This window comes from Solea solea, chromosome 12 (genome assembly GCF_958295425.1).
Source record: "Solea solea chromosome 12, fSolSol10.1, whole genome shotgun sequence".
Classification (NCBI taxonomy): domain Eukaryota; kingdom Metazoa; phylum Chordata; class Actinopteri; order Pleuronectiformes; family Soleidae; genus Solea; species Solea solea.
The window spans coordinates 20,050,157-20,077,519 of record NC_081145.1 but is presented as its reverse complement, the minus strand read 5'-3'; the positions used below and the strand labels follow the sequence as shown (position 1 = coordinate 20,077,519).

Below are 27,363 nucleotides of genomic sequence, written 5' to 3'. Positions count from 1 at the left end.
CCTCTGCTGGTGCCACAGGTGTCCTAACATGGACAATAGGCGTGTCCAGTTTGAATATCCGGTGTTGTGTTGTTATTGTCGTACCTGCGCCGGTAAAGAAACCTGCCTCTCAATATTCTGTTTAAATGCATGTAGCTCATTTCCAGCCTAAAATAAAACTCTATCGCTATCTCTGTCCATTTTGTAGCTTTAGCCAGTAGCCACTCTACTGCATCTACCTTTCACCTTAGAGGAGGTGCGCTCGATGTGGTTACCCAAGTGTCCAGGAATGATGATATTATTAATTAGTATTTTGTGCACAAATTATACATACTTAGTGGCCACGAAATAAGTATAACGTGCGCATGTTATAGCTATTTCGTGGGCACAATTTTTTTTTTTTTTTACCATGTCATGTGTCATGTCAATTCACTAGCTTTTGATAATACTTTTTTTTTTTTGAAAACCAGAAATAGCACTGCTTGGTTTGGACCGTTTCAGTACTGAAACTTTTACTTACTGTATAGAATAAGATATTGTCACACGTCACGTTTAGGAGAGGTTGATATGATTAAAGACAGCTGTTTCTGTCTGAAAACTGAATTTATTAAACCACACACTCCCAGACCAACCTGAAACCCGTTTGGAATTATAAATGCACTGTCAAACTTTAAATCAGAACTAAGACGTGTGATCATGTTGTTCCTCTTTCATTTTCTTGCCATGTTAAATTGAACTGTTTTATTATTTACACCTGTGCTTTCTTTCTGTGGGGACATAAAGAGAATGATCTGAAGTGTTATGGTGGAAAAGCTCCTCATCGAATGCTGGATTTTGTTCACATGAGGTTTTATCCCTGATGTTAAAACATACCATAACACAAAGGCAGAAAGACAAAGAGATGAGCCAAATCTGGCTGCTGCATCAAAAAATAAGACACTGAATAATTCTTCATTTTTAAAACCTACTTTTTTGCATCACAGGAAATAAAAATATTTGCCAAATAACTGTTGAGACTTTCATGCTGACAGGTGTTCACATTAATATTCTGGAGGACTATTTGATTCATTGCCAGTGTGTGGAGTCTAGTGGCCTCTAGTGGTTAAGTTGCATTTTACAACCAAATGAATAGTTTTTGTAAACAAACATGGCATGGGAACCCTTTTATGTAATATAATAGGTAATGAAAACACAACACATGGATAATAAATGATTGAAAATATAATTTAAATAATTTTTTTGAATTTCAGATCACACTTGACCTTCGATGACTCTTTGAAACAAGTACTTTTCTGCACAAGAACTGGATGAATGGATCTTGTTCACCATGTACAAGTGACTTCTTGTTTTCATGAACGTGAATTTCGGACACAAGCATTGCTTTGCAGAGACCCTTCTGTAACTCAGGCTTACCCAACTCCCAATTTTTCCTTTGCTTAACTATGGTCTTTTCTAATCTAATTTCAACATACTTATTGAACTTTACAACACTCCTGATACTTCGTTTTGATGAATAAGTCAATGAGGAAAATGCCGGGTCTCCAGTGCCTCGTTACGACATCAAGTTCATTTCAACCCTGCACTTAAAAAAAACAGTATTGAACAAATGACTTTAAAATTACACAACTAAAAATACTGTACTTTATTGATTTCTGAATAACAACAGATCTACAGACATGGCTTGAAGGGTCACACTTTATTTACAAAAAATAATGAGAACCAAACAGTCGAAGGTGAGGAAGCGAGATGGCAAATCAGTTTTGGTACTTTTTATTCTTATTGAACAGCGGCTAAAGGCTCCTGGTTGCATGTATCAGGACGTGGGCTGGTAACCTCGGGTTAAACCGCAGCATTACTTCCTTCTTCTGAGCCATGACCTTCACCACAGTGTGCGTTGCTTCATCATGCGTGAGTTCAAGACGATCCCAGTTTGGTTTCTGAGCAGCAGTGAAGCGAGTCTGTCTACTTTCTGCGGCGGGCGGCAGCTCCCTTCTTGCTGCTGTAATGCAAACAAACAAAGACAGGGAGGACACATGTCAGAATCTTCCAGAATGTTCTTCTGCTAAGCTTTGGTGCCTCAAACTTCCTCAGCAAACAGCAAACTTTTATACATTAGAGTAGAGGTCAAGATGTCAGCTTGTCATCCAACATCTCCTAATACCTCATCAAAATATGTCAAAGATAAACTCAAATAAACACATCCACTAGAGATTAACAACTCAGTTTGAGGTTTTCAAAAAATGTACATTGAGGGCCCAATTTTATGGTGTTTTTTTTCAAATCTATTTGAATGTAAATGTTTAAGTGATTGAGGAAGAGGCCCCTCAATGAAGAAGTCTTTCTATTCAAAGTGCAAAAGAAACCCCTGTAGCTACAAGGTCTTTTAGCTCTCGTGTTTATAAATGAAATGTCTGTATAGATCGCAAAATAATAAGCCAAACTAAGACAAAAGGAAATAAACAAAACAAAAAACCCAGCAAATTTTCAGGACCACTTCAAACAGCTCAAGCCTGCAACATGACATCAGTCGCTGTCAGTGACACACTCATGCAGCACTTACCTGTGCACACTCATCATTACCCAAAGTGCAAAACCGTGACTTTGGCTGTTGGTGACAGCTGTGTCATGCAAGTTAAGGCACAGATTGTGTCTCCACAATCAGACTTGTTATGATTATGTGAGTGGGGGTGCCATCCTTTTCTCAGGGAGGAGAACGTTCCTCACACACCCACGCCGCAGTTTATAAGCGTGGTTACAATTCCACTGAATTGTAACATTAGAGAAATAACTTGTTAAAGAAGAAATCCAAAGAAAATAAAAAACACAGGGAGTAGAGAGATACAGTGGCTGGCAAGTCAGTGCGAAGACCTTGCATCTAAAGTTGGCATTTCCTAGCTAAATATCCTGTCAATTTTAGCTGTTGACATCACAGTGCAGCTGTTGTGTAGTTTGTCATGACCTGTCATGGAGACTGAGGCCGGTCCTCTGCTGCAACACTGCCTTCCAAGTTGTTATGGTGTAAAAATTGGACTAAAACATTGAGTAGTGCTGACGTCACGGAGGATTTGACACGTTTACAGCTTACATGAATGAATCAAATGTTGAACTGTCGTGGGATAAAGTCTTCACCTCGTCCTCCGATTCAAATTATCTTAAACAGCAGCAGCTTTAAGACACACTTCTACCTCTGACGAGACTAGACTCCCTTCTCGCTTCTTCTGATCAGGCTCCTTGGGCTGAAAGTTGAAGGCTGATGCATTATGGGAAGTCAAGACGATGGGAATGGAACACACCAGATTCATGTGTGAATTTCTGATCATCTGTGCCTTAACATGCCCATCGTAGTTTCCCCACGTGGAATTGGGGCTTAAATTGAGCAATTATTTGTTCCTGTCTTGAGAGCTGATCTACTCCGTTTGATTAATTAAAGAAACTATTAGTTCTTTTTTAAAAGAGTCGACTCTAATCCTGAATGTCAGCACTTTTCTAAAGAAGTTATTTAGTAGCCGGAAATCACTCTTGGATTAAACTCTTCAGTTTTTCTTTTTCTTATTTTTGGGTGATGGTGTGTCATCTTCTCTCCCCCGACCACAGGCAGTGCTCTAGTTCTCCGACCTTCCTTCATGCTAACATGCAGCGAGCCTGAAGCTGGCAGACGTGACGGCCGTGCTCGGCTCTACTTACAATTTACTGAGCTCCTCCACTCTCTTACGCAGGGTTGTAACCTGGAGGAAACCAAAGAGCATATCAAGGGTTCAAATCCGGAGGTGACAGGACGACGAGCTGGATGTCACCTCAGGGCCATCAACAACTGACAACAATCACACAGCTACAGTTTGACAAACGTGAAGAATTGTTGGTGGTTCACCTGCTTGTAAAGTCATATTTGATATCATTAAGATAACTACAAGGAAATAAAACATGGTGGAAAAAAGACATGATGCAAATAACCCAAAGCAACAGTTCAAAGGAGAAGAAATTGAAAAGTATGTGAACTGAGCGAGGAGTTACATACCCGTAGACAGAGCTGTGGATTAACATGTCAATCATTATGCACATTCAATAAGGACGTTACTTTCATGACCTTCGCATATAAATTGTCACATTGCATTTGGTCTGTATTCAACCATGAATGTGTGATTTACATTAAAAGTTAGGACTTAACACACAAGTGTTGCATGAAATCTGCTGCTGCTTTAATAATGGAGTTAAAAATGTAGAGAATTTGATGCGCAGATATAGGAATGAAATGCATGAGAAACAAATGAATACACTTTTTAAAAAAAGGCAAATTCTATCCAAGTTATTCTAAATCAAACAGGATTTCTTGGCATATTGTCATGAATTTCATGTAGTAGTATGAAGTATAGAGGTGTGTGTAAATAAAAAAATAAATAGAAACATCTGGGGTTCAGTGATAACGAACAACAAACGAGGTAACCCTTACTGAGAGTCATTCTGATCTCTTACCTCGTACTTCTGCCTCTTCAGTCTTTCCATGTGGTCAAACTTCTCAGACTCCAGCTGGGTCATCCATTCATGCAGTTCATTGATCTTATCCCTGCACAAAGTACAAGCATGTGAGAATAAACTCACCTGAAACACAATTTGTTTATTTGTTCGTTCAGTGTCTATTTCTACTCGGCCAGTGATGGAAGAAATGTTTTGTTTCTACTCTTAAGTACTATATATATATATATATATATATATATATATATATATATATATATATATATATATATACTACAAATGAATGTGTAAAAGCATAATTACAAAAATGTACTTTTAACAAAACGGAGGAAAGGGGACCCTTTGACTATAAATACACATGCATTGATGTCTCTATTGTACGTAGTTGGTTGAGTTGGAGATGATGTAAATGTGTAATTTCCTCAACTGATGATTTTTTTGGTCTGGCAACAATTCTTGTAAAAAAGAATCCTAAATTAGTGAGAAATGCAAACCATGATTGCCAAGTATCACCCTTTCATTGAATGAAAAGCAGCACATTTTCATGTATGAGGAGCTGAAAACATCGACTATTAAAAGCCCTGTTTTTATTTTTAAATAAAAATCCTAATCCCTAATTTAACTTGATCGATGAATGTGGAGTAAAAGTATAAAGCTAAAGGAAATACCTTTAGTACATGACACGAGAAGTATATATTATAATATATATAATATACTGTCATTTGAGGGGAACACTGATGTGTGTGTAGGCCTGAATGTTGGCCCTGAGATGATGGAGTGGGTGTGGGAGCATGGACTCGTACTTCAGCTTGTCTTCGCTCAGATGGTCGATGTTGAGTTGTTTGCGCCTGGCGGCGAGGATCTTCTTCTTCTTCTCTCTCTCAGTCTCTTTCTTTCCGCCTCTCTTCTGGTCAGCCTGTTCCACACAGATGCATACATGCAGGTTAGCTGCTGTTTAGAACACAGCTACTGCTGCAGCACACCAACACCTCTGTTTGTGTGCTTGGACTTTTCTGCCATAAACACTGACCTTGGCAAGACCAGCAGTCCCCAGGGAAACCTAAACCTGGTCCTAAGAGGCAGAACCTCATTTCTGAGGAACCAGTTTAGTTAACCCTTAGAACACAGAGCATTTAGGCTGCTGTTTTTTTTTACATTACTATGTTAAAACGTATATACAGATCCTATAGGCAATCTGATGAAATGTTTTTTTTTTTGTTTTTTTCATTTTCACCAATTATATAAACACACCTGAGGAAAATGTACTCAAATAATTTTTTTAAATGTCACAGTTCAAAGTTCGATGGCTCGTTTTTATGAACAAACATAAAAGAAAAACGGACCATGTTGTGACTTCTGCAGATTGATCACTAATGCCTGTTTTTTTTTTATATATATATGAAATATAAAATTAATCATCATTTTGACTCAACAACACATAAGATGACAAAAATGTTTTTGAAGTCTGAAGATGTGACCCACAGGATATCCATATAAGGAGTGGTATATTACTCCCACGGCCAAGGGTGCAACTGTGGCACCCTTGGTTTAAATTAGGGTTAGGATAAAACTTACACTAGTTTAGGGATAGATAGTGCATTATCCTAAGATGAATAGCTGTGCAAACCTGTGTGTGTGTGTGTGTGTGTGTGTGTGTGTGTGCACTGACTCTTGCAAGGTGACTGCTGTAGCTGGAGCCCATGCTGGTCAGAGCCGACTTCTTCTTGGCCTCTTCATCTGCCTTCTTCTTAGCGTCACTCTCTTCCCTTATCCGCCTCTCTTCCTGGAACACACACAGATAAAAGAAAACACATCAGAGTGGGGACCTCTGAGCTAGATCCATCCCTGAGTGAAACTTTAAATGCTCACAATAAGAGCTTAAAATCATGAAAATACACACAAACAGCTTTAATTTAATTTAATTTAATTTAATTTAATTTAATTTAATTTAATTTAATTTAATTTAATTTAATTTAATTTAATTTAATTTAATTTAATTTAATTTAATTTAATTTAATTTAATTTAATTTAATTTAATTTAAAGAATGCCCACATACATAGCAGTATATAGCTACTTTGCATATTAATATAAATGAGCCAGAATATTTTTTCCTTGTAAAACACAAGATATTTTACTTTTGAAAAGGTAAATCATATTTTTTTTTTTTTATTATTTTAAAGATACTCAATTCTTAGGCTGAGGGTAAGGAAATTTCATCAAAAGCTGTGATGAAAACACGAACCTCACGTCTCGCCTGGCGCTCCTTGTCCTTCTCAGCGCGCACCCTCTGCTGCTCAGCCCTCTCAGCACGACGCTTCTCCTGCCAGACAGAAAATAAACATACGCTGTTAAAAACAAGCCTGTCGCTCTGTCACAACTTACTTCCCAAAAACATCAGCTCCCAGGTCGAAACATTTAGTTTACAAAATGTACCATTTTAACTGTGTCACAGTCTAACATGATCAACTCTGACTCACGATTCTCTCCTTGAGGCCAATCAGCTCCTCCTCCTCCTTCTTCCTGCACTCAAAGTGAGCATCAATCAAGCCCTGCAGCTCAATCAGATCCTTATTCTGACGCTTCTTCTGGATGTCCTGCAGAGCAGAGGAGACAACGCGACGCTCAGTTCCACAGGGCAACACCACAAATCCACAAGGATCTCTGATTTGTCACCTCGGGGTCAACTTACGTCAAAGTCCACTTTCTCACCGTCTGGGATTTTTGGAGCGGTGGGCCTACAAGAGAACGTTTGGGTGTTAAGTGCTCCAGGACGACACTGATTAACATGATGCTTTTCTGTGTTATCATTATCATTATTAGGAAAAAATCTAAGACAAAAAAAAGAAAATGTCTACAGAAATCTTTTCGAGGTGGGATCACAAGAGAAGGCGACTTACTTGAACTTTGGCTTCTCCTCTGCGCGTTAGAAGATGAAGAGGGGACAAGTACACGTCATTGGGTTAGAAACCAAGCAGATTATTAAAAAGAAAATTCTCTCAGGCACTACATGGATTAAACTATGATTTTTGGCCTCATGTGATAGATTAGATAAGATGTAAACGTTAAAAAACATAACCTTGCATCCGTTCGGATTATTTAAAAAAAAAAAGGAAATATATACTGTATATAAAACAAACTTTTGTGAATAGTGAAGTGAGGATAACATGTTCATCCTTCATTTGCCCCCAACATGTTTTTTTATTTACCTTCACTTTTTCTGTTCTCTCATTGTTTATTTATGTTTTTTGGCTTGACCCCAAAAGTGTTTTACACAAGCAAATCATTTCCCCACAGTTCCTTCTTTAGTTTTAAGCCCAGATTCTGACGGCTCCATGCCATGCAGATGACGAGTGGCATAGCAAGAGTGTAAAGAGTGTAATGGTGGGGTCACTGTGCAGTGAAGCATGTGTTAGCATATCATATTCATCCGCCCTTCTTCTCCACTAGGAATTGCACTGTTTTCCAAAGACCAGTTAATACATTTTTTAAAATGTATTAACTATATGTGTGTGATCTTTTTTTTTGTGCCAATTGGTCCTGGATCTTTAGAAAGAAAAATTCGACGCTCCCTGACTACAGTCATCTGACCACGACATTGTGGGTCCTACCAAAACCAGAATAACAGACTTCATATTTAAATCAACATACCTTCATCTTCAACAGCCTCTGCATGCAGAAAGCATTGAAAACAAAAGCAGAACAGACAACAGCATTAGCAGGCAGACTGGGAGCAGTACTACAGTACTATAAGTATGACAGCAAGCATCTCTAGTTACTCTAGTTTAGAGATGAAAAGCACTTGATGATGATGATGGTTAAATCACAAATAGGTCTCCGATATTCCAGATGGCACAAGCAAATAAACTTAAAACATAAAAGGCAAGTAAAACTACCCACCTACATGGTCAAATTGAACTGATTTCCTCTTGTCTTATAAAATAAATTAATATTTTATATATGTTACTTTCATCAGGGGCCAAAAGTAATAAAATAAGCACAGTAGTATCAGTAGTGTTAGACTTGATTGATCACTCTCTTTGCTTTTCTGGCCAGATAATCTTTCTCCTCTAAAACCTTTAGAAACTGTATGTTTACATTTATTTGTACGTCTCAGACTTCAGGAGTTTATATACGGTTTGTATTATTCTGGTGTTTTCACAGTTAATTCATGTTCTTAGTCTTCAAAAATATAATGATCTTGAGATCTATAAAACATTTAGATTCATTCTGAAAGATACAGACTACAGGACACCAGACAGCAAGTAGAGACAAATATCAGTGTTCACATGTTAATATGTCGTGTTAAAATGCATGTCTAATTTTCATTAGGGTGGTAAGCAAATAAATGGCATGATTATTATTATTATTATCTTTTAAGCTATTATTAGCTAATAAGCCACTTAGAATCTTTATATCAGCCCTCAACATGAGCTGCAGTATTAGATTACTGGCCTTCAAATAGTTGTCATTAGGCTCTGAAGAGGAGCAGATTAGCACATGTTTTATTACAATAGAAATCACATCCCAGTTTGCGGAGTGCTCCATAAACAAACTGTATTTGATTTCCTCCAGAGGTGAAAAGAAGAAAGCATTAGCATTAGCAGATATGGTGACCTCTGATCTCTGTAGGCGGCTATAGCCTGTGGAGCGCACCTGTCGCCTGGAAAAGGATGAGAGAATAACCCTTTTCCCCCCTCCATTCCACATACCTTCATACTCAGGCTCTGGTTCTGGTTCTGGCTCTTGTACTGGCTCTGGTTCTGGCTCTGGTTCTGGTTCTACCTCTGGTTCTGGCTCTGGTTCTGGCTCAGGGGCCGCCTCAGGGGCCACCTCTACTTCCCCTACTACCTCCTCTTCTACGGCTACACAACATGCAGCGAGTCACCAGGGAAGAGGAAGGGCGGTGAGAAGGTTAATGGAAGCAGGAGAAAAAGGAAAGAGGTGGAAGTGGTCAGAGTGAGTAGACTAAAGGAGATGTGAGACATGAGGACATTTATGGGGACTGCGAGTGCAGTTTTGAGGAACTGCCACCAGGTGGTGATATAGCAACTGAGACAGCGAGCAGTTACAGGAAGGAAAAGGTCAATCATTGATGGTCAGTCATGATGGATGAGTTCTAAAAGGGATTGATTCCTGCAAGTTCCTGCACTGCAACCCTGTGTGAAGATACGCATTCTATCCCAATGGGATTTAAGGTTTTAACCCGTGTCTTTTCACTTGTTCTAAATCAAGTTAGTGTCAATCAGCATGCTTTAAGAAATAGATGTGGAGGAAAGAACACACATCGTCAGAAGTAACCGACAAATTAGTATCAGTGATGTCAGACGTATACATCCAGAGTCTGCAGGCTATGTCTTACCATCGTATTCTTCACGTCCGTCCGAGAAAGAAAAGGAGCAGAAGACATGATCAAAAGATCCCATTTGTACCCATTTTTTGACAAAATACAAATTCAAAACGTGGGTACACTGGGGATCCATGCGAAGCATACACAACGCAGAGCCCCTGGGCTGATCAGCGCTCACAGACAGTAAGCGACTTTGGCTTTGAACCTCATCTGAAAGTGTGCTCAGCTCAGAGGGACTGCACAGTTGCAGACAGACATGCAGAGCTGCAGCACACGTTGCCAACAGGTCAGTGTGCAAATCGTGTGCACTTCAGATTTCACAGATCTAGACTTAAAGAGTCCACACAGCGTATTTGACACTGTCCTGTGTCCAACTTCGGTGCCTGCAACTACACTACGGCGCGAGAAGAAAATACATGTGCAGATTTGCCTAAAAGAGAGAACATTATTGCTCAACTTGAATCTGGAGGAGTCAAGCCAAACCTGTAAACATGAATTTGTCCAGTGATATTGACTCTCTACAGGGGATGGAAAGTCGGTTAGGCAACATTCATGGAATAATACTGAGAATTAGCACGGAACTCCAGACTGCACCTGGACCTAAGTTTGGAAGATTTATTTATTCATTCATTCATTCATTCATATTTTTTGGTCTGTTTGTTTGCTTGTTTTCCGAATGAGAGAAATGTTGCTACTTACCCTCGACCTGGTCACTGTAGAGAGAGAAGACAAAGAAAAGAGTCAAACCTTAATATTAAAGCTAAGCTTGAAACTTAATTTTGGCTGTAGAAATACTAGTGTGGCAAAATAATCTTAAATCCACGTCTACGTACAAGCTTTGCCCTGAGATCAACACTCACAGTCTCTTGACAGACCCAGAGTGGACCTTAAATGAATGACTTTTGTTTTCTCACGTCTATAAAGTTATTAAAATGTAAATGCGAGTTGACTTACACTTCTTCTGTGTCAGACATGGTGACAGTGGACTTTGCAACCTGAAAGAAAAAGAGAAGAACTTAAAGTCAGTTTACAAGGAGCGACTCAGTGGCCTTTTGTATTAATAGCTCAGGATTAAGTTGCAGATGTCTTAAATATCTTCAGGCTGCCCCACCCTGACCAATCCCCCACCTGCTTGCTAGCCCATATTTTACCCCAAGACTAAAACAAAATAAATAAATATTCACAGACTCATATCAAATCATTTGCACCCTCGAATGCGCTTCGTTTTTTTAAAATCATTTTAATTGTCTTTGAAAATCCCACAAAACATTTTTCTCAGACCCAATGATCTTCACTCTATAATTAGTGTTAGAATGTGGACTGAAACATGAGCCTCAGGCCTGAATCTGCTTCTCTGATGTTAAATGAGAAGGGAGCCAAACATAGATTTATGCCAATGGTCTGTTTTCATACTGCTGAGAGATGATTCATGTTGCAGGGACAAAAAAGAGCAGGTCAAGGAAAGGGTCAACCTCCTGTCCTCTCCTATCACTCTGGGTTTACTTAGCATCGAAGGTGTTCCAAAATAATCTCACATCTAAATTCATTTCCAATGTATGAGCCTGTTGACATTCAGTTGTAAAATTCAGATGCAGAGTCTTGTGAAAGTCCTGTACTGACAAACACGCATCCTCTGAATTTATCCATGATTTAATGTATTAGGGATTACACTATGGATCAGTTGCACATTAGCCTTATTAGCGTGAGGCCACGACGGAGGCTTCCTGACATCACAACTATTTCCATCAGACAGCTGCGCAGCTCACAGATCTAGTTTCAGTAAACCCGACGTTAAAGATTGGGTTCCTTCCCCTGGACCACTACCCATAATTCCACCATCATTTCCTTATCTGGCATCTTGCTCTCACATGGTTCCTTCAATCATTTTCCAGAGGCTCCCTGCTGATCGAGGCCACTTAACCCAAGAATTATATCTGACCCTGATGGGAAGCCATGATGTTAAAAGTCTAATGCCCAACTTCCTTGAAAGCCCTCAAGAGTTGAGTAAGGTAGTGTAGGAAAGCACACATTTAATGATCTGTTTACATCCAGTTGAGGTTCTTGGCTCCTGTTCAGGATATTTTAGCGTTTATCCTCATGATAATGTGCATTTTAATCCACACATAATTATCTGCACCTCCACATCAATATCAAACAACTGGCAGTCAAGAAAACCAGCAAGCAAAAATAAAACCCACACAGCAATGTCAATGTCAAAGCAAGTTAAAATACTACAATAATTACTGCTGTCCCCACGTTACATAACTCATTAGTATCATCCTCTGTGTCCTGAAGTGGAATGCTTCTTCAGAGGACTTAAGCCATCTGTAAATCCTTCAGGTATGCTAGACTCTCTGGACTCAGACCAAACTATCACAACAATAACAACAAAGCCCTTAAAGGTAACCGCTGCTGCTGAAACTTCTTAAACATCTTGAACTCAGTTCAAAGTTTAAGCGGTTTACAAACTCCAAAATACACCCAATCGGTCAGCACAGTTTAGAGACAGTAAAAAAAAAAAACACACTGCTTATCAGCCTGTCAGGCTGCATTCACACACCAACACAATTTGCCACTGAGCTCAAACAGTAAAGCATCAGACTGTCTGAGATTCCACTGTAATCCCCAAACTGTGCCGGTGCCAATGTTGTACTTGAGACAATTCTTCCGCTCTCACCCTGACCTTCACAACAAAACATTTAGTCGTGACAGTGATTTTAAAACATGTGGACTCAGCTGTCTTCAGTTTGGGGACATGTTTGGGGACATTGCACTGCTACCACTCACACTCTCATTCTCGCTTCTCTCTTCCTTACCTCAGAAAAGCCGAAAGAATTGAGCTCCCTCTGGCCGAGACAGGCTGTAAGGTTCTGCAAACTTACCGCGCTGATTATGTCCTACTGTTATAGTGACACTCGATCTGCTCGGCCTCCCCATTGGCTGAGGATCCAGTCTAGAGGCGAGGCCGGACCTGCGGTGGGGCAGGGTCCATGACTGCGTCCCCCTCCTCCCACTGCTGGCACTCAATAAGGAGATGGAAGGGCCGAATGCTAAGGTGGGAGGCTCAAGTTTGGAGAAGGGGATAGCCAAGACGCCTCCAGGTTGCTATTCTGGGGGCGCTGCATTAGGCAAGCAAATTTCATGTCAGAGTGAGAGAAGAGCTGGGAGGACGGGCAGGTGCTGTTTCTAAACCTCTAAACATAATGTACAGTCTCATTAGAAGAGGGCGAAACCCTCCCTGACGTAAACCCATAAAATCACTGGATATACTGCACCTCCGTCATACACCGTGCAGAAACTACAACACGCAAGAACAATATTGGCAGACAACTGAGATACAGTTCAAACAGTGACCCCTCCGCCCATGAGGCTGTTTAGTGATATGCTCGAATGAGAAGAACAGTGAACATATTCTTCTACATCTGCTTTGACATCTTGATCTCTCTCACTTTTCTTACCTGTAATCTGAAAATATATAAATCTATTGTGTTCATTAGTTGTGTAATATGTGTAGTCTACACTAACACAAGGCAATGATTGGTTTGTTTCTTGTCCTTTAAAATGTGCTTACATGTTTTTATGAGTTAAGATATATTGTAATGAGTCACAGTTTAACAATGTGACAGTTAAAAACCCGATTCTAAGAGACAAGGCTGTGTTTGCTATGTATTATACTGACGTTTATTAACCGTCATACTCATATAAATACTCATCTGGTCCAGTTTAAACTGTTAGTAATGCCATTCACTTCAATTGTAAGTCCAAACAATCAGCACCATGAATCATTCAACACACCAGCTTAATTCGATGTTTTGATCTGTGATATGGCCGTCATTCTCAGCTGTCTGAGGCTTCCTGAATCATCCTCTAATTTCCCCCAGGGGGTGCTGCAGTGACAAAATGAACAACAGAAATTCCCAGGCACCTAAGTTAGGTGGGAGTGTCAAAGGTTTCCACACCTACAGATAAACATGTGGCCAAGGGACTCCTGTTTGAGTGAGTTGTTGCTGCAGTGAGGAACACTGAAAATGATTTGTCAAACTGTGGTAAACATGTGATATGGTCAAATAAACACTTTTTCCAACTAAATTTATAAGGTATTTCCTGCAAAGATTACTAAAACTTCATGGGCTCCCTGTCACCCTGGAGGACAAACACGCCAATCAGCCATTTGAAACTGCTGTGACATCATTTGAAACCCATAAAAGGACCCATAAGATTTTCTTGAAACTCAATAAAAGACTCCTAAAATCACAAAATCCGACACTGACCCATTACCACTATATTGGAATATGCAAAAATATTAGAAAGCATCAACAAAGATCACAAGTAACCATCGTCTGGAAGGGCACAGGAAACTGTAAAGGAAGGAACTCCCCACAATGACTTTTAGATTGACCATCTTGATAACTTGAACTATTCTACTGCTATCATGCTAAGGTTCCTCCTTCAAGGATAAAAAAAACACTTATACCCCTACATCATAATGTCCTCTTAGTACCACTTTTATTTCTCATTGCCTTGTAAAATTCCACAGAACCCATCATATTGGATTTATAACAGGAAGGAACAACAGAAGCCCATTTGAATTTCCAACCTCTAGGTCATTTGGAACCTTTGTTGAAAGTCACAGTTCAGGGCTGCCAAATAGCCTTTGATACTAGAGGACCTTGTATACTCGTTCATTCTTGTTGGATTGTGGCACAGCTACAGAAATCTCTCGTCATCACAACTCGATTTATCTAACTTTCTGAAATCAAACACACCTGACATTTACAACCACTTTGCTCACTGATCTATCAAGGTTTGTTCTTCTCTTTTTTCTCTGTATTGTACATTTCTTTGACTTCTTATGTAAAGAACAACTTGCAACACGGTGGATGTTTGTTTCCAACAAGGCCATACTGGTGGATTTGAGAATAACCCAATTTTTGGAACAACCTTAAGAACCCCATCAAAGAGCCTTAGAACTCCCTGGAGAACCTCTAATCACCATCATTGGAACTCTGCCTGCATCAAACAATGAGAATGATATTTAGAGCATTAAAAGGTGCATCAATATCACCAAGAATATCTGACATCCCTAAGTAAGATTATTTCTATAGGATTCAAATCATGAATACAGTTGAGTCCCCCATCAGAGCACTGGCAAATCTGTAAAGGACCCCTGGGTGGCCCTCAGAGCCCACTTTTAAAGGCCTGAGGTGGTGAAACCTAAGGTCCCATGACCCGTTCACGTTGTAACGCTTCTCACCTTGCCTCACTCTGCTGTCAGGACAACGCCGCTGTCACTCCAAACAGCTCACAGGGCTCAAGATTTATTTTTGGACTGCCATGGCGTCTGTTCCTTCCATTTGTAGGAAGGGGGGTCGAGTTGGGCTCAACATGAACCTGCCTCTCTGACACTCCGGGCTGGGACAAGCAGGCAGCAGCCGGCCGGCCGCTCCCCAAGCAGCAGTCGCACAGGTAAACATGCCATAATTACACATTTTATTATTCTCTAGCTAGAGAATAGGGAAGCTGTAGCAGTGTTAGGAAAAGCAGCTGCTGTCAAATACAGAACCCCCCCACCTTGGGAGCTTGAGGTCGGACGCGTGTTTGGAGAACCTGGGTTGTTTGAGCTCATCCTCAGTGCAACATTTAAGCACCAGCATGGCTGAGCTTGCATTGTTTCTACTCCCGGTGGCTTCAAAACACTCTCTGCCCTGTCATTTATCTGGCCTGGCTGCAATGAGGCGTGAGTGACTGATGATCACGTTTAGGCTGTGACATGTAATCTTCCTGCTCAAATTGTGGGGAATAAAATTGTCCTTGTCAGGTTTATCTTTTGACATTGAACTCAATGTTCTCTCTTGTTGTGTCAAGGGGAACCCACCTGGGGTGCTGTGAACATCAGCAACAAGTTATTACCTGGTAAGTTCATCCTTTTTCCATCCAAACTCCAGATTTTCTGTGTGTGTGTGTGTGTGTGTGTGTGCAGTCTCATATCTTCAGTGGCGGTCCATGACTTTTTGGGGTAGATTCATTTACTTATGGAGGCCATTGTGGAGCCGCTTGGTTTGTATTACACAGCTATTATTACACTTTCCTCTTTTGAACTTGCATCCTGAAGGCACTCCAAATACCAAACCTTCCAGAGCCTTAAAAGGAGGAGTGAACTCTCATGTGTCAGGCAGGCAGTAGGTCCAGGGAGGGCAGTAGGGTAGGGCTTTAAAACACAACCAGATCCGGCCTACGTTTCCCCGTGGTGACATACATAGTAAACTGTGAATATTACAGTTGATTTTAAAAGACTGAATGATGTCAGAAATAATAATTTCTTTGCAACACAAACCCTCTGGACAGTATCATGCACTTGTTTAGGTTTAGAAAGATTTACCATTCATTTTTCCCATTTCACTTATGTTTAACTCTTGTCCTGACATGTGATTGGGTATATTAAGGGACAATATATATATTTTTGAGGCCCTCTCCAGTGTCAAAGGCTGTGAAGTCATGAGGTCAGATGCTCTGCATTCACTTTCACCATACAGCACCCTCTCTCTATATATACAGTATGTGTGTGTGTGTGTGTGTGTGTGTGTGTGTATGTATTGGTGGGACAAGACATAGGAGGATCTCGGCATAACAAAGCTTCAGTCCAGTGTGTAAAGTGTAGCCTAACACATACATGGTCTAAAACAGGGGTCTCAAACTCAAATAACCTTGGGGACACCAAGCATCTAGTCTGGCCAGTAGGGGGCCAGTCAACTGAAAAACTTTTTGGGGAAAAAAAAATTAAACAACTGTTCTGTCGGGGTAGGCAACATGAGCTTAAAATTATATCATATTCCATCATGACATCTCAATAAAAACGTTGGTGTTGTTTGATAAATACAAGTGTCTGCATTGATATACGTATGTATATATATATATATATATATAGATATATATCTATATATCTATATATATAGAGATATATATATATATATCTATATATATAGTTCACAATAAAAATGTATTTAGAATGCAAAATGAATCTATCACTCAAAAGAATATACAGAAATAGCTGTCTTATGACTTGACATTAAGTGGCGGGTAATATGAAATCGAGTGGAAGGCCACTTTCGCTGGGTATAGTTGAGTTTTCTCATGTCTCATGTATAAATCCAAGTAACACAAGCATACAGTGTTTTAACAGACTATTAAGTAGTAAAAATAACTGCAGTCATGGCCAGACTTGGCGATAGTGATCAGTGTGTAAATCCAACAAAATCTAGACTTTGACATTTCAACCCATTCAGCAAGTGTACATTAATTTAGGCTATGATGTTCATAGATCCTTATGAATCCAAATCATCATGCTGTGGAACAATTAAAGGAATGTGTACCTTTTTATACCGTCCCTTACTTTCAACACTGTTGCCTGGGCCATAGGGCTGGTCATCTTGGGTTAAATTACGTAGCACTTCCCCGTTTTACATTCTTGCATTTGTGTTTTTGAATAGGCATTGCTTCTGAATGATATGCATTTGTACATTTTGTCCATGTCAGCCACTATACAAAAACCACCATACAACTTGCCAACAGAGAGTCAAGCCTCCTCTTTGCTTCAAACTAAAATTAGGACACGTAAATTGCTTCTTTTCTTTTCCTTTTTAAAAACAGAAATGACACAAATGGGGTGAGTCATCCTCAATATGTGTGGAGTAGGGCTGCAACGATTAATCACTCACCAATCCATTACAAAATTAAGTGTCAATTTATCTTATTGAATAGCCATTTAAACTAAAACAAGTATATCGCCTCAAACCTTAGGGTCCCCCAATTGAGTAAAAAAATATTGTGGAATACTGCACTAAACAGCAGACTCTTGGCTATGAGACTGTTTAAACCTATTAAATGTGACAAACACAGCTCAAATAACAGCAAAATGAGTTAACACATATCAAACTCCATACGGCACCGCTGTAAAGTTGCTCTTACCTTTGATGTTTCTGCGTCCAAAGTTGATGTTACAGTGAAAACAAAGCTCTGTTAAGACGGACTTCCCTTAGCTACACTCAAATCATTCCGGGTGTCTGTAACGGACATTAGGACCCTGGGGGAAGCATTACAATCTCAAAATCTAAAAATTAAATAAGTAGTAGTTTATACACGAGAAAATACAAATGGCACAGAATGGCCAAAATGTGCCAAATGAGACCTCGCCTGTACTTTCTGCACTAAAACCTCTCTGATTTTGTTCTGCTTCATAGACATAATGAGACATAATGTTCACGACTTAAAGAGTTAAATGTGAGTCTTTTCTGGTTTATTTGCTCCATATAACAAAAAATCATTAATAAAACTGAATACATTTGGACAAATCAATTATTTCAAGGTGGGGAAACACTGATTAACTAATTTATCAAAATCAAATGGAAACAATTGTTAGATGCAGCCCAAGTGTTAAAATGAGAGCACAATTTGTGGCATGTAAATCTCTTCAACCCATTTTTTTTATTTTGGCTTCTGATTTTATGGGTTGCCACAGCAACCACCACAACCTCTTTTTTTCCACAGAGTAGTAGTACTAGTAGTTTTCAGAGTAGTAGTACACTGCATGAAGAAGAAAATGGTTTTAGTTAGTTAGTTCTAATAATAGTTGTTTAGGTATTTTGCTTTAAAAGCAGATGATTAAAAACAACAAAACACTGTGTATTATCACTTTGATTATTCAACGTTTACAGTTTATCAAAAAATAAGATGAATGGCAGGCACTGCTATAGTAGAAAATTATTTTAATTTATTCATAGAAATTCTGTTACAAAACACATACAAGCAGATATTTCAGTAAATGAACATACTGTAGTGAAGAGATAGAGAGCGTAAGGAACCAGTGAGTTGAACTAAAACATAGACAGAGCAGTATGATTGTACAGATCAAGTGTATATATGATAGATGTTATTGTGTAACACACACCAAATCTTCCACTTTTTGGTACATGGCTGCACAGTGAGCCAAATGATGACCAAAAAAATTACTTATCATTATGTAAAACGTTCAATGTTTACTCAAAGCCCAATTGTTTTCAGATTGTTCTTCAGGATTTGAATATTTTTCTGTTATTCAGAAGCTTTTTCAATGTCCCTCCATGCCACCATACAAGATCAATCACTAGGAATCACTGACCTAACCATTGTACTGTGGGGGCAGGGGTGGGGCGGTAAAGTAAAGATCATAAACAGACATATACTGTATATGTAACAGAAACAGAATGGGAAGAAAAATACAAAAACCAAAGAGGAAATTGAACAAATATTTCATGATGAAATCTTTTGAATTTGAGCTGTTGAGTTTGTCAAACTGAACGTTGTTTTATTATCAAATTATTGATCAGATATTGTAACGGTATTGAAGAGCTGCTTCTGTTGGACATATGTAGTAAGGACAACCTGAAGAGAGGACATCTGCTTAGTAATCACCATGACACAAATCTGCAACAAAAAAAAAACAAGAGCCAAAACAAGAAAACGTTAAATATGCAACTATAGCAAAACATTAGCCTCATTTAAAATGTGATCAAAGAACAGTGTTCATAAAGTATTTCTCAGTATGATACATGTACAGCATCAGTTTCTTGTTGGGTCCCTCCAATAAAAACATGCAGGTTCGTGACAACACTAAATTGCCTGTAGGCGTGAATGTCAGTCTGAAAGGCTGGCTACACGTTGTAGCTGTAATCAAGGTGGTATAACTAATAAATGAATTGATAGGTGTGGACATATTTGCAACACAAATCCTATACTGTACAGGTTCATCATTTTAGTCAATCTGTATAATAATAATTTTCTTTTTTCTACCTAGGGTGCTGCATTACTCATGGCTGTCACTTATAGAGCTGTCACCCATCTGGACCTGCTTTCCCAGCAGTACCCTCCACCCCTGCTGCCCAAGCCTGGAAAGGACAATGTTCGGCTTCAGAAGCTTCTTAAAAGAACAGCTAAAAAGAAGACCTCAGCTCAGGCAACGCAGTCTGCAGCGCCTTTCCGCTCAAGTCTTTCCCCTGTGAATGAAGCAAGCCCTGACCTCGAGCACAGTGACCACTCTACCCCTCCCCGGACTCCAGAGACACCATTCAACTACTACAGCAGAGTTCAGCAGCCTCCACGCTTTAGTGTCAGGCCACTGTATCAACATGTGGCCTCCCCTTACCCTCAGCGTGCAGCTTATGGCAGAGCAGCAAGGTTCTCACCTCAGCCAATGGCAATCCCATCATACGCGCAGCAGGTCACTTCAGCTAGTTCATATTCAGCATTATCCTCCCTTTCTAGAGTGTCACCAGCTCTGGGGCCAGCTGACCATTCAGCGGTACCCAAAATATCTCTGTTAGACTATTCTGTGCCTACAATCGCAACTGCGGCTGCTGAGGTGAGAAAGCCAGCTTTTAGCACATCATTAAAATCCACAAGTCCAGGTCTGGCGCCGTATCAAGCAGCAGGAGGTCAAGCTTACCTTCGGCCTCTCACCGTGTTGACCCCTCTCATCAAACCAAAAAGTCCTCGTCCAACTTTCAGAGCAACCGAACCCTCAAGGTCACCAAGACCTATGTTTGATGTCCCTCAAATAAGAATGTACACAGCAAGCACATCATTCTATGAGTCATGTAGGACTCCACCAGTGTATGACACCGCAGAATTAACTGCTATAGGGAGCACAGTCCCTCAAAAGAAAATACAAACAGGAACAAAACTAGATTTGACCCCTTTGTATGAGGTCAGAGAAGGCACAGCAGCGATCTCTCAGCCTCCTTACTTGGGCACAGATTTACTCAGTAAACCCCCAATTTCAGAAGTTAAGAGGAACACTACACCAACAGCAGGGATCATCATCGCTCCTGCCCCTGAAATCAAGAGAGCAACTCCGACACCTGAAATCCAAAGAGCAACTCCAACATCTGAAACTAGAGCGAAAACACCAACTTATGAGTTCCAAACATCAAAGACTGTAATGGGGCGGCCTAGAACACCTGCATATCATGTGACCCGAGCTGCGACACCAGTGTTTGAAATCTCAAGACCAAATCCGCTCTTGTTTGCAGTGTCGCCAATGACAGTAGAGCCTGAGAAATCACACATGCAGACAATTGCTTCTGACATGAGCAGCTTGTCAGCGACCCAGTGTGTGATGACTGATGAGCCCAAACAAACTGAAACTTTACCAAATGGTGACATTCTTTCAGAGGTGACGCCTCAAACTCAACCAGTCCAACAAAGTATATTCAAAGCAAAATCTGAGCCTGCTATTATAAGCGAAAAGAACAAAACTGCTCGAGCTGATTCTCAAACAGCTACAACTCCGACCTTTGAACCAACGACACCAGTCGCGACTTCTTACACTAAGACTCCAACATATGAGGCAACCCGTCTTTTGACTGCATCACCTGGCTATAAAAGACCAAAAACACCAACTGGTGTATCTCCTGTAGCCTTTAAAAGACCTAGAACCCCAACCCAAGTGAGTCAAACATCGAAGTCCGGCTATCGTGGTTTGACACCGGCTGAATATGCTGCTTATGGTGGAATCAGAACCTACTCTCCAGCATTTGGCATCTCTAGAACAACTGAAGAGGTGGTTAAAGTTACAGAAGAAGGATCTGCAGAGTCTAAACTAATGAGCCAAGGACATTCTATGACAGCACCTTCAACAGCTGGGGTGTCTCAAGTCAAAGAGGCTCCCAAAGATGAAGATAAACCCCATCTTAGAGAGGAGAAGGTTCCCAGCACCCCTGCAATCCCAATTATTGTTGTTTCACAGGCATCTGACACCTCAGGAACAACAATAACAAGAGAGACAAGTACTGTGTTTAGTCATGTTACAGTAAAACAAGAAAAAACACAGACTCTTGAAAGGGTGGAGCCCCCAGTTCAAAAAGCTGTCAAAACCAAAACTCCTGAAACAAAACATCCTCCACCCAAAGATCCTATGAAGGCAGTAAGGAAATTGTTCGGCAAAGATACAGTTCAGGCTGACAAACAGAAAGCTGGAACAGTGGAAAAAACTGATGCGTCAGAAGCAAAAAAGCCAGTAACTTCCACCATGACTAAAGCTGAAGGCTCAAAGCCAACCCCTGCAGCCCCTGCCCTGCCTACTGAGACGCCTGCTGCTCAATCAAAACCAAATGAAAAGAAAGTACAAGATAAGAAAGCAGAACCAGCGGTTAAATCTGCACTTGAGAAGAAGGAAGGCGGTGAGTCGGCCCCTGCAGCTGAGCCACTTCTTAAAGTCCTACAAAAGCCAAAGGGAATGAAATCCAAAGTGAGTGGCTGGTCCCGCCTCAAGAAGCACATGGTGGTGGAGCATGAGGAGCCCAAATTTCCAGAAATCTCTCCGAATGAGACCACTGGGCAGGACCAGAAGGAGGTGAAAAAGACTGATGAGAGCACTGAAGATGCTTCAGATAAGAACCAAAACAAAGGCGCTGCCATGGCAACAAAGATGTGGGACGCCGTACTGTTCCAAATGTTTTCCACCAAAGAAAACATCATGCACCAGATTGAGTTAAGCAAAAGCGAAAAGGAGACGACAACAGAGACAAAGGAGGAGACGAAAGATATACCCTCATTTGCTTTCCGGCTGCCTCTTCTGCTCTTTAGTCCAAAGTTTAATGCAAAAAAGTTAAAAGAGGCGGCTTCAAAGCCAGTCACGAAAAAGTTTGAAATGGGTCTAATTGGGCGGAAAGGTAAAGAAGAGGAACCAAAAGACTTTAATAGAACAGCGAGGGGGTTCACTTCTACTTAAGTTATGTGTCGTGTGAGGAGCTGAAATAATAATGTAAAAAAAGAAATCAAATTTAATGTACAGGTCTGATGTCTTTGTCTCTGTGTTGTAGAAACCTCAGCTTTAAACTTTGTACTTAACTAAATGTTACATGTTGAATTAGTGTGACTGGATGTCAACACAAATGTTTATACTTGTGGATGAGCTGGGACAAGAGAGCTTCAATAATTGTCTTAAAGTCATTCGGGCATCACATCAAATTAAAGCCTTTATGTTTTCAGTAATTTCAGAGCTTCTCATTTGTTCCTTTCATCCCATGTTCACAATAAATGTACATTGTGGCTGATGTTATATTGGTAAGAGAATGGATTGTTTCTACGTAGTTATTTAGTCAGTTCAATCAAGTGTACGTTAAAGTAATGGTTTCAAGACAAATCATTTTGCTCTGTTTAATAAGCTTTCAAATATTCTCTTTTATTCAAAATGGTGCTACTTGCCTCACGGTAAGACCTCTCATTATTAAATGGATGAACACGCAGAGGGATGTGGTTTTTAGTTTAGTTATTTATTTTTTTTAGGTTGTGGATGGTTATGCTTATAGTTTATGAATTAACTTTCTTTAAAGTACAACAAAATAAGACCTTAAAACCATCTAGATTCCAATATTGTCACTGGGGCAGGGATGTAATGCACGGAAGGTTGACTTTAAGAGGTACGCTCGTACTGCGGGATGTCAGTTAGGTTGAAAAAGACTGATGGGATGGAAAAGGCCGAGAGGAGCGAGATTGTTGAAACCTGTAACAGCAATGAGAGTTTATAATCATTTTTTGTTGTTTTTTAAATAAGGGGCACGTACTCAAAGAACTGATGAAGGTAGTTTGATCTTTCTCACACTGGAGGATCTTTAGTGAATGTTAGAAACTAATTGTTTGTGATTGAGTCAAATGTAAAAAAAAAAAAAAGAAAAAAAAGTTATCACAGTATCAATCTGGCATTTCAGTATTGGATGACAACAGGAGAAGTAAAGAATAATAGAATGAAATAATACAAAACACCAGATTTGTGGTGGTTTCAGTTTCTTTAACCACAAAACTGTCACGTTTTTTTAACTTATGGTGTAAGTTAAGTTAAATGTGTTAGTTGCCACCACCATGATGGAGGTCAGTGGGACACTGAACTGTTGGGTCTAAGGTCAACACACATGAAAGGGTTTTCTTGAGTTGCAGGATAAGGAATTTATTATAACCCTGCTGGGTGACATTGGTTTTAGCAGGAGTTTTAGGATTTGTTTTTTCTAATGTTATTTCTAATAATCTGATAGTGTGTGATATAGTTGTGGCTTAATCCAGGTACAGTTTTATAAAGGTATACATTTTTTTCCCCTGTGTTTCTTCTTTGAAGGAATTACAATCTGTTGATACTTTCAAAATAAATGGCAAGTTTTCCCTGTGTTTGTCCATTTCTTTGAAAGCTAGAACTGAGCTGAAGTGGAGAATATTTCAGTCACTTTTGGTGTAAGACAAATTATAAATAGTTTCTAAAATGAAAGTTTATATTCTTATTTATTTCGTTGATTTGGACTGGTGGCGAGAGAATCACAGAAGACAACACAGAATGACCGACACTGTATAGTATAGGCTATAAACTAGACTAAAATTTAATCACTAAAGCAATGTAATCAAAAGGACGACAAGAATAAAACTCTGACTGAAGCAGTTGAATTGTGAACTGTGGAGATTTAGTGTAACAAGGAGAAATGGGCTCTTCAGTTGGTCATCTTACCAGACTTTCCGTTTGTGAATTCCCCCCCATTCTCATCATCATCATCATCGTCCATCGGGATCTTCTCGTATTTACCGTGACCAGTCACGACAAATTTGTACTTTTTACCAACGGCTGATCCCTAAACACAAAGCACAAATACAATTGAAGTTGGAACAGTGCAAAGAGGACTATAGCTGATTAACATTTACTTTATGTGTATGTGATCACCTTATTGGCTCTTTGGCCCGGCCTCCCAGACGAGTCTCCGATGATCTCCCACATGTTCTTCTTCTGCATCACATCTCCAGGTCTCACATCCTGGCAACAATCAAATAATAAGCAGTGAACGATTGTTATTCTGAGGTTTACCCAAGCAAATTGTACGATAATTGTACTCTAACTCTAACAGCTACTGAGACTGTTTTACAGAGGTGCTGGGAAGTACAGTCATTATGAACTGTGTAGTGTTATATAGACGCTTGTTTCAGTTAATATACCCTTTCCTCATAAATTGAGTAGATATAATGGAAACAGTTAGGGTAATGCCTCATTAGTTTCCCTTCACCTTCTCTTCCTGCTGGGAATGTATGATATTAAAAGAAAGAGGGAGCAAACTAAATCCTCTTTCTCCACAAGAGGGCAACCTTATGTCACAAAGACCATGAAGTCAAACCACGTTCAGTTTCTAAACACAGAATGTACAGTATTCTCTTGCACACACACGGTGCAAAAACACAGTAAAAACTGATAAGACACTGAAGAGTCTTCATCTTATCAAAAAAAAATTAAAATTAGTTTTTTAATCATGTAAAAAACAAAAATAAAAGCAAATGAATAGTTAATTCTGTGATATTTTTAGATGGTTTGGTTTCGGTACTTGTCACGGAAAAATAAATGAGCCCGCACATGAGGAAGCAGCTTTAATAATAAACACTGACAAGTGTGACATATGGGAGCCGAGGGAGGAGAATTAAATGTTTGCTACTTACTGCAGGTCTGCCCGGCGACTGTCTCCCGCCGTCGGAGGGGCCTTTCACCCACTGGGTGATCAGGCTGGCCACGCCCACTTTTATACCATCAGTGTCCTGATTCAGAAAACAACAAAAAAGATGAGATCCTTTTCTTTCTTTTTTCTTTTTTTAATCTGGGAGATGAAAACATCATAGTTTCTCAGTCTGCTGCTTTTATTTTACAAGAAGAAACATTTCAGGCTAATGTTGACAATGTCGACGGATTGAGTGAAAAAATGCACAATCCTGGAGATGTTTTTTCCCCCCTGTTTTTACATTTTTACAACTGGGAATAATAATCATACTACATTTGGCAGTTTTATAGTTGAATAGGACACCAGATGTATAATTTAACCCGAGCTGTTGAGCATGTGGGCAGGGAGTAGCCATGTTTCTGGATGTTTTCTCACCTTGCTGGTTGCTCCCTTGATGGGACTCTGGCTCCAGGCTTCTCCGGCTTCAAACAGGTTCTTCTTGGAGGAGACAACCTCAGGGGAGCTGGGCAGGTCTGTCAGTGATGCCTTCACTGCCCGAGACTCCTGTGAGTTCTGCAAAACAACAACCAACAACAGCTTTGATGCAGCATTTTTATAAAGCTACTTTTTTTAGGGACCTATTGTATCTCCCCAAAGAATCACATTTTTGAGGCACTAAACGTTGGTGAAGACGGAAGAAAATTGGCATGCAAATCTGAATTGGTGAAAATGTGGTGCAAAAATGGCTTGGTAGTGCCCCCATAGGTAAAACTTGGTAGGACAAAGCCAAAATTAAACTGCACCAAATTCCACAAAACTTGGTGGGAACATGTCAAAGCCCAAGACGAACAAAAAAGTCAATTGAGACCATGTCTTCATCTCAATTTTTGATTTGGCGTCCATCTTGGCCATTTGCAGGCTTCGTAAATGAACAAACGTAATTAATAAACTTAATTTCTAATTTCATGTTCTGCATTATTAACTTTATGGTAGTACAACATTGTACAGTTCAGAGAGATTAAGATTTTGATACATGGCTTGCACACAATTAGCGAGAATAAGTGCTTAGTGCTTATAGCCTTCCATGTATACAAGGTCTAAACAATACATTAAACACTGATTTACATAGACGTTCTTTTCTTTAATGCACTTCATGTTCAAACTGTTTTTAATAGTGCATTATATAAAGTCAAAGTGTCTGTATTTAACTTCACATGAGTAACTGAGCTGTGTGTCAGCCTGGGAACTGCCTGAGGTGAAGAGTTAAAAAAGGGAATGGAGCTCTGAACAGTTATTCTTGTCATATATCTGTCCCGACATGTGAAGATTTAAGAGTTATGAGTTTGAATACTTGGAAAGGAAGTGTCCACATTGGTCCCTTGCTGAAAGGCACATGTGAAGAACAATATCGCTTTGACAGCCAGAAGCTAGTAAACCAATGATAGGACAACAAATTTCTTTTGGGACTAAATTTACTTTATTGGAGCAAAAATAGCAGTAAACAAACCTGGCAGCCTCTCAAAGCAAAAAAACAAAATGTCCCGTTTTTTAATGGTTTTAATGTTCCCTTCGATGTGACCTGCCATGTGTACACGTCCTCAAAAGATAGCCACTTAAGAGAAGAAAATTGTAATCTAATAATGCAATACTGCAGCTCACCAGATGTACTTCACCAAAACTAAAAACGCCATGGCCTTTTCTCTATAGCACCACCCGTCCAGAAGCTGCCATTACACCCAACAGAAGAAGATGAATGAGGTTAAAGCTGCCTCTAATGAACAGGGGACACCAGCAGCATTATAAACTGCTCAGACTGAGGAGCAAAGTGTGACCTCAGAGCAAATCAGTGTAACTGGTCAGAGCAACAGGTAACAGGTGTGAATGAGGTACAACAAAGAGCAGGAACTCGTCCTGAATTCCTGTACGTCATACTGTATGAATCAGGTTGTTTGACTGCAGACAGACATGGCTCTGATGGGTGAGGCAGGCAGGATGTTAACCCAGCCTGCAGGGGGAACCGGAGGGGGCTGTGATGAAAATATTCATCAGCGGCATCAATGGCTCCTCTGTGTTTG

General features: G+C 39.9%; 2 protein-coding genes across 8 annotated transcripts in view; both read right to left on the bottom strand.

The window, feature by feature from the left end:
* Nucleotides 1–1,656: 1,656 nt before the first annotated feature.
* On the bottom strand, nucleotides 1,657–12,736 carry tnnt3a (troponin T type 3a (skeletal, fast)). Of its 4 annotated transcripts, XM_058645787.1 has the most exons (15): nucleotides 12,614–12,736; nucleotides 10,752–10,792; nucleotides 10,497–10,510; nucleotides 9,810–9,818; nucleotides 9,160–9,312; nucleotides 8,099–8,116; nucleotides 7,348–7,366; nucleotides 7,140–7,185; nucleotides 6,928–7,044; nucleotides 6,693–6,770; nucleotides 6,119–6,232; nucleotides 5,253–5,365; nucleotides 4,450–4,540; nucleotides 3,664–3,704; nucleotides 1,657–1,978 (listed from the first exon to the last, which is right to left on the bottom strand). In XM_058645787.1, the coding sequence occupies exons 2-15, from the start codon at nucleotides 10,769–10,771 to the stop codon at nucleotides 1,942–1,944; spliced, it is 870 nt and encodes a 289-aa protein (XP_058501770.1). In that variant the 5' UTR covers nucleotides 10,772–10,792; nucleotides 12,614–12,736; the 3' UTR covers nucleotides 1,657–1,941. The 4 variants fall into 4 exon arrangements, with proteins under 4 accessions (XP_058501770.1, XP_058501772.1, XP_058501771.1 ...); XM_058645789.1 differs by lacking the exon at nucleotides 8,099–8,116; XM_058645788.1 differs by lacking the exon at nucleotides 9,810–9,818 and having other exon boundaries at nucleotides 12,614–12,735.
* Nucleotides 12,737–18,542: 5,806 nt separating this feature from the next.
* Nucleotides 18,543–27,363, bottom strand: part of lsp1a (lymphocyte specific protein 1 a) — a 34,845-nt gene continuing 26,024 nt past the window's right edge. For all 4 annotated transcript variants that reach the window (XM_058645783.1, XM_058645785.1, XM_058645784.1 and 1 more), the window contains 5 exons: nucleotides 25,724–25,861; nucleotides 25,293–25,388; nucleotides 24,532–24,621; nucleotides 24,322–24,442; nucleotides 18,543–19,256 (listed from right to left, as the gene is read on the bottom strand). In XM_058645783.1, the coding sequence (XP_058501766.1) occupies nucleotides 19,234–19,256; nucleotides 24,322–24,442; nucleotides 24,532–24,621; nucleotides 25,293–25,388; nucleotides 25,724–25,861 (468 nt within the window). In that variant the 3' untranslated portion in view covers nucleotides 18,543–19,233. The remainder of the gene's footprint in view (nucleotides 19,257–24,321; nucleotides 24,443–24,531; nucleotides 24,622–25,292; nucleotides 25,389–25,723; nucleotides 25,862–27,363) is intronic.

Coding starts and splice junctions, on each gene's coding strand:
- tnnt3a (XM_058645787.1), bottom strand. CDS start 10,771: ATGTCTGACACAGAAGAAGT. Junction 6,771..6,927: donor TTGGCCTCAAGGAGAGAATC/GTGAGTCAGAGT, acceptor TCTGTCTGGCAG/GAGAAGCGTCGTGCTGAGAG. Junction 6,233..6,692: donor AGCGCCAGGCGAGACGTGAG/GTTCGTGTTTTC, acceptor TGTGTGTTCCAG/GAAGAGAGGCGGATAAGGGA.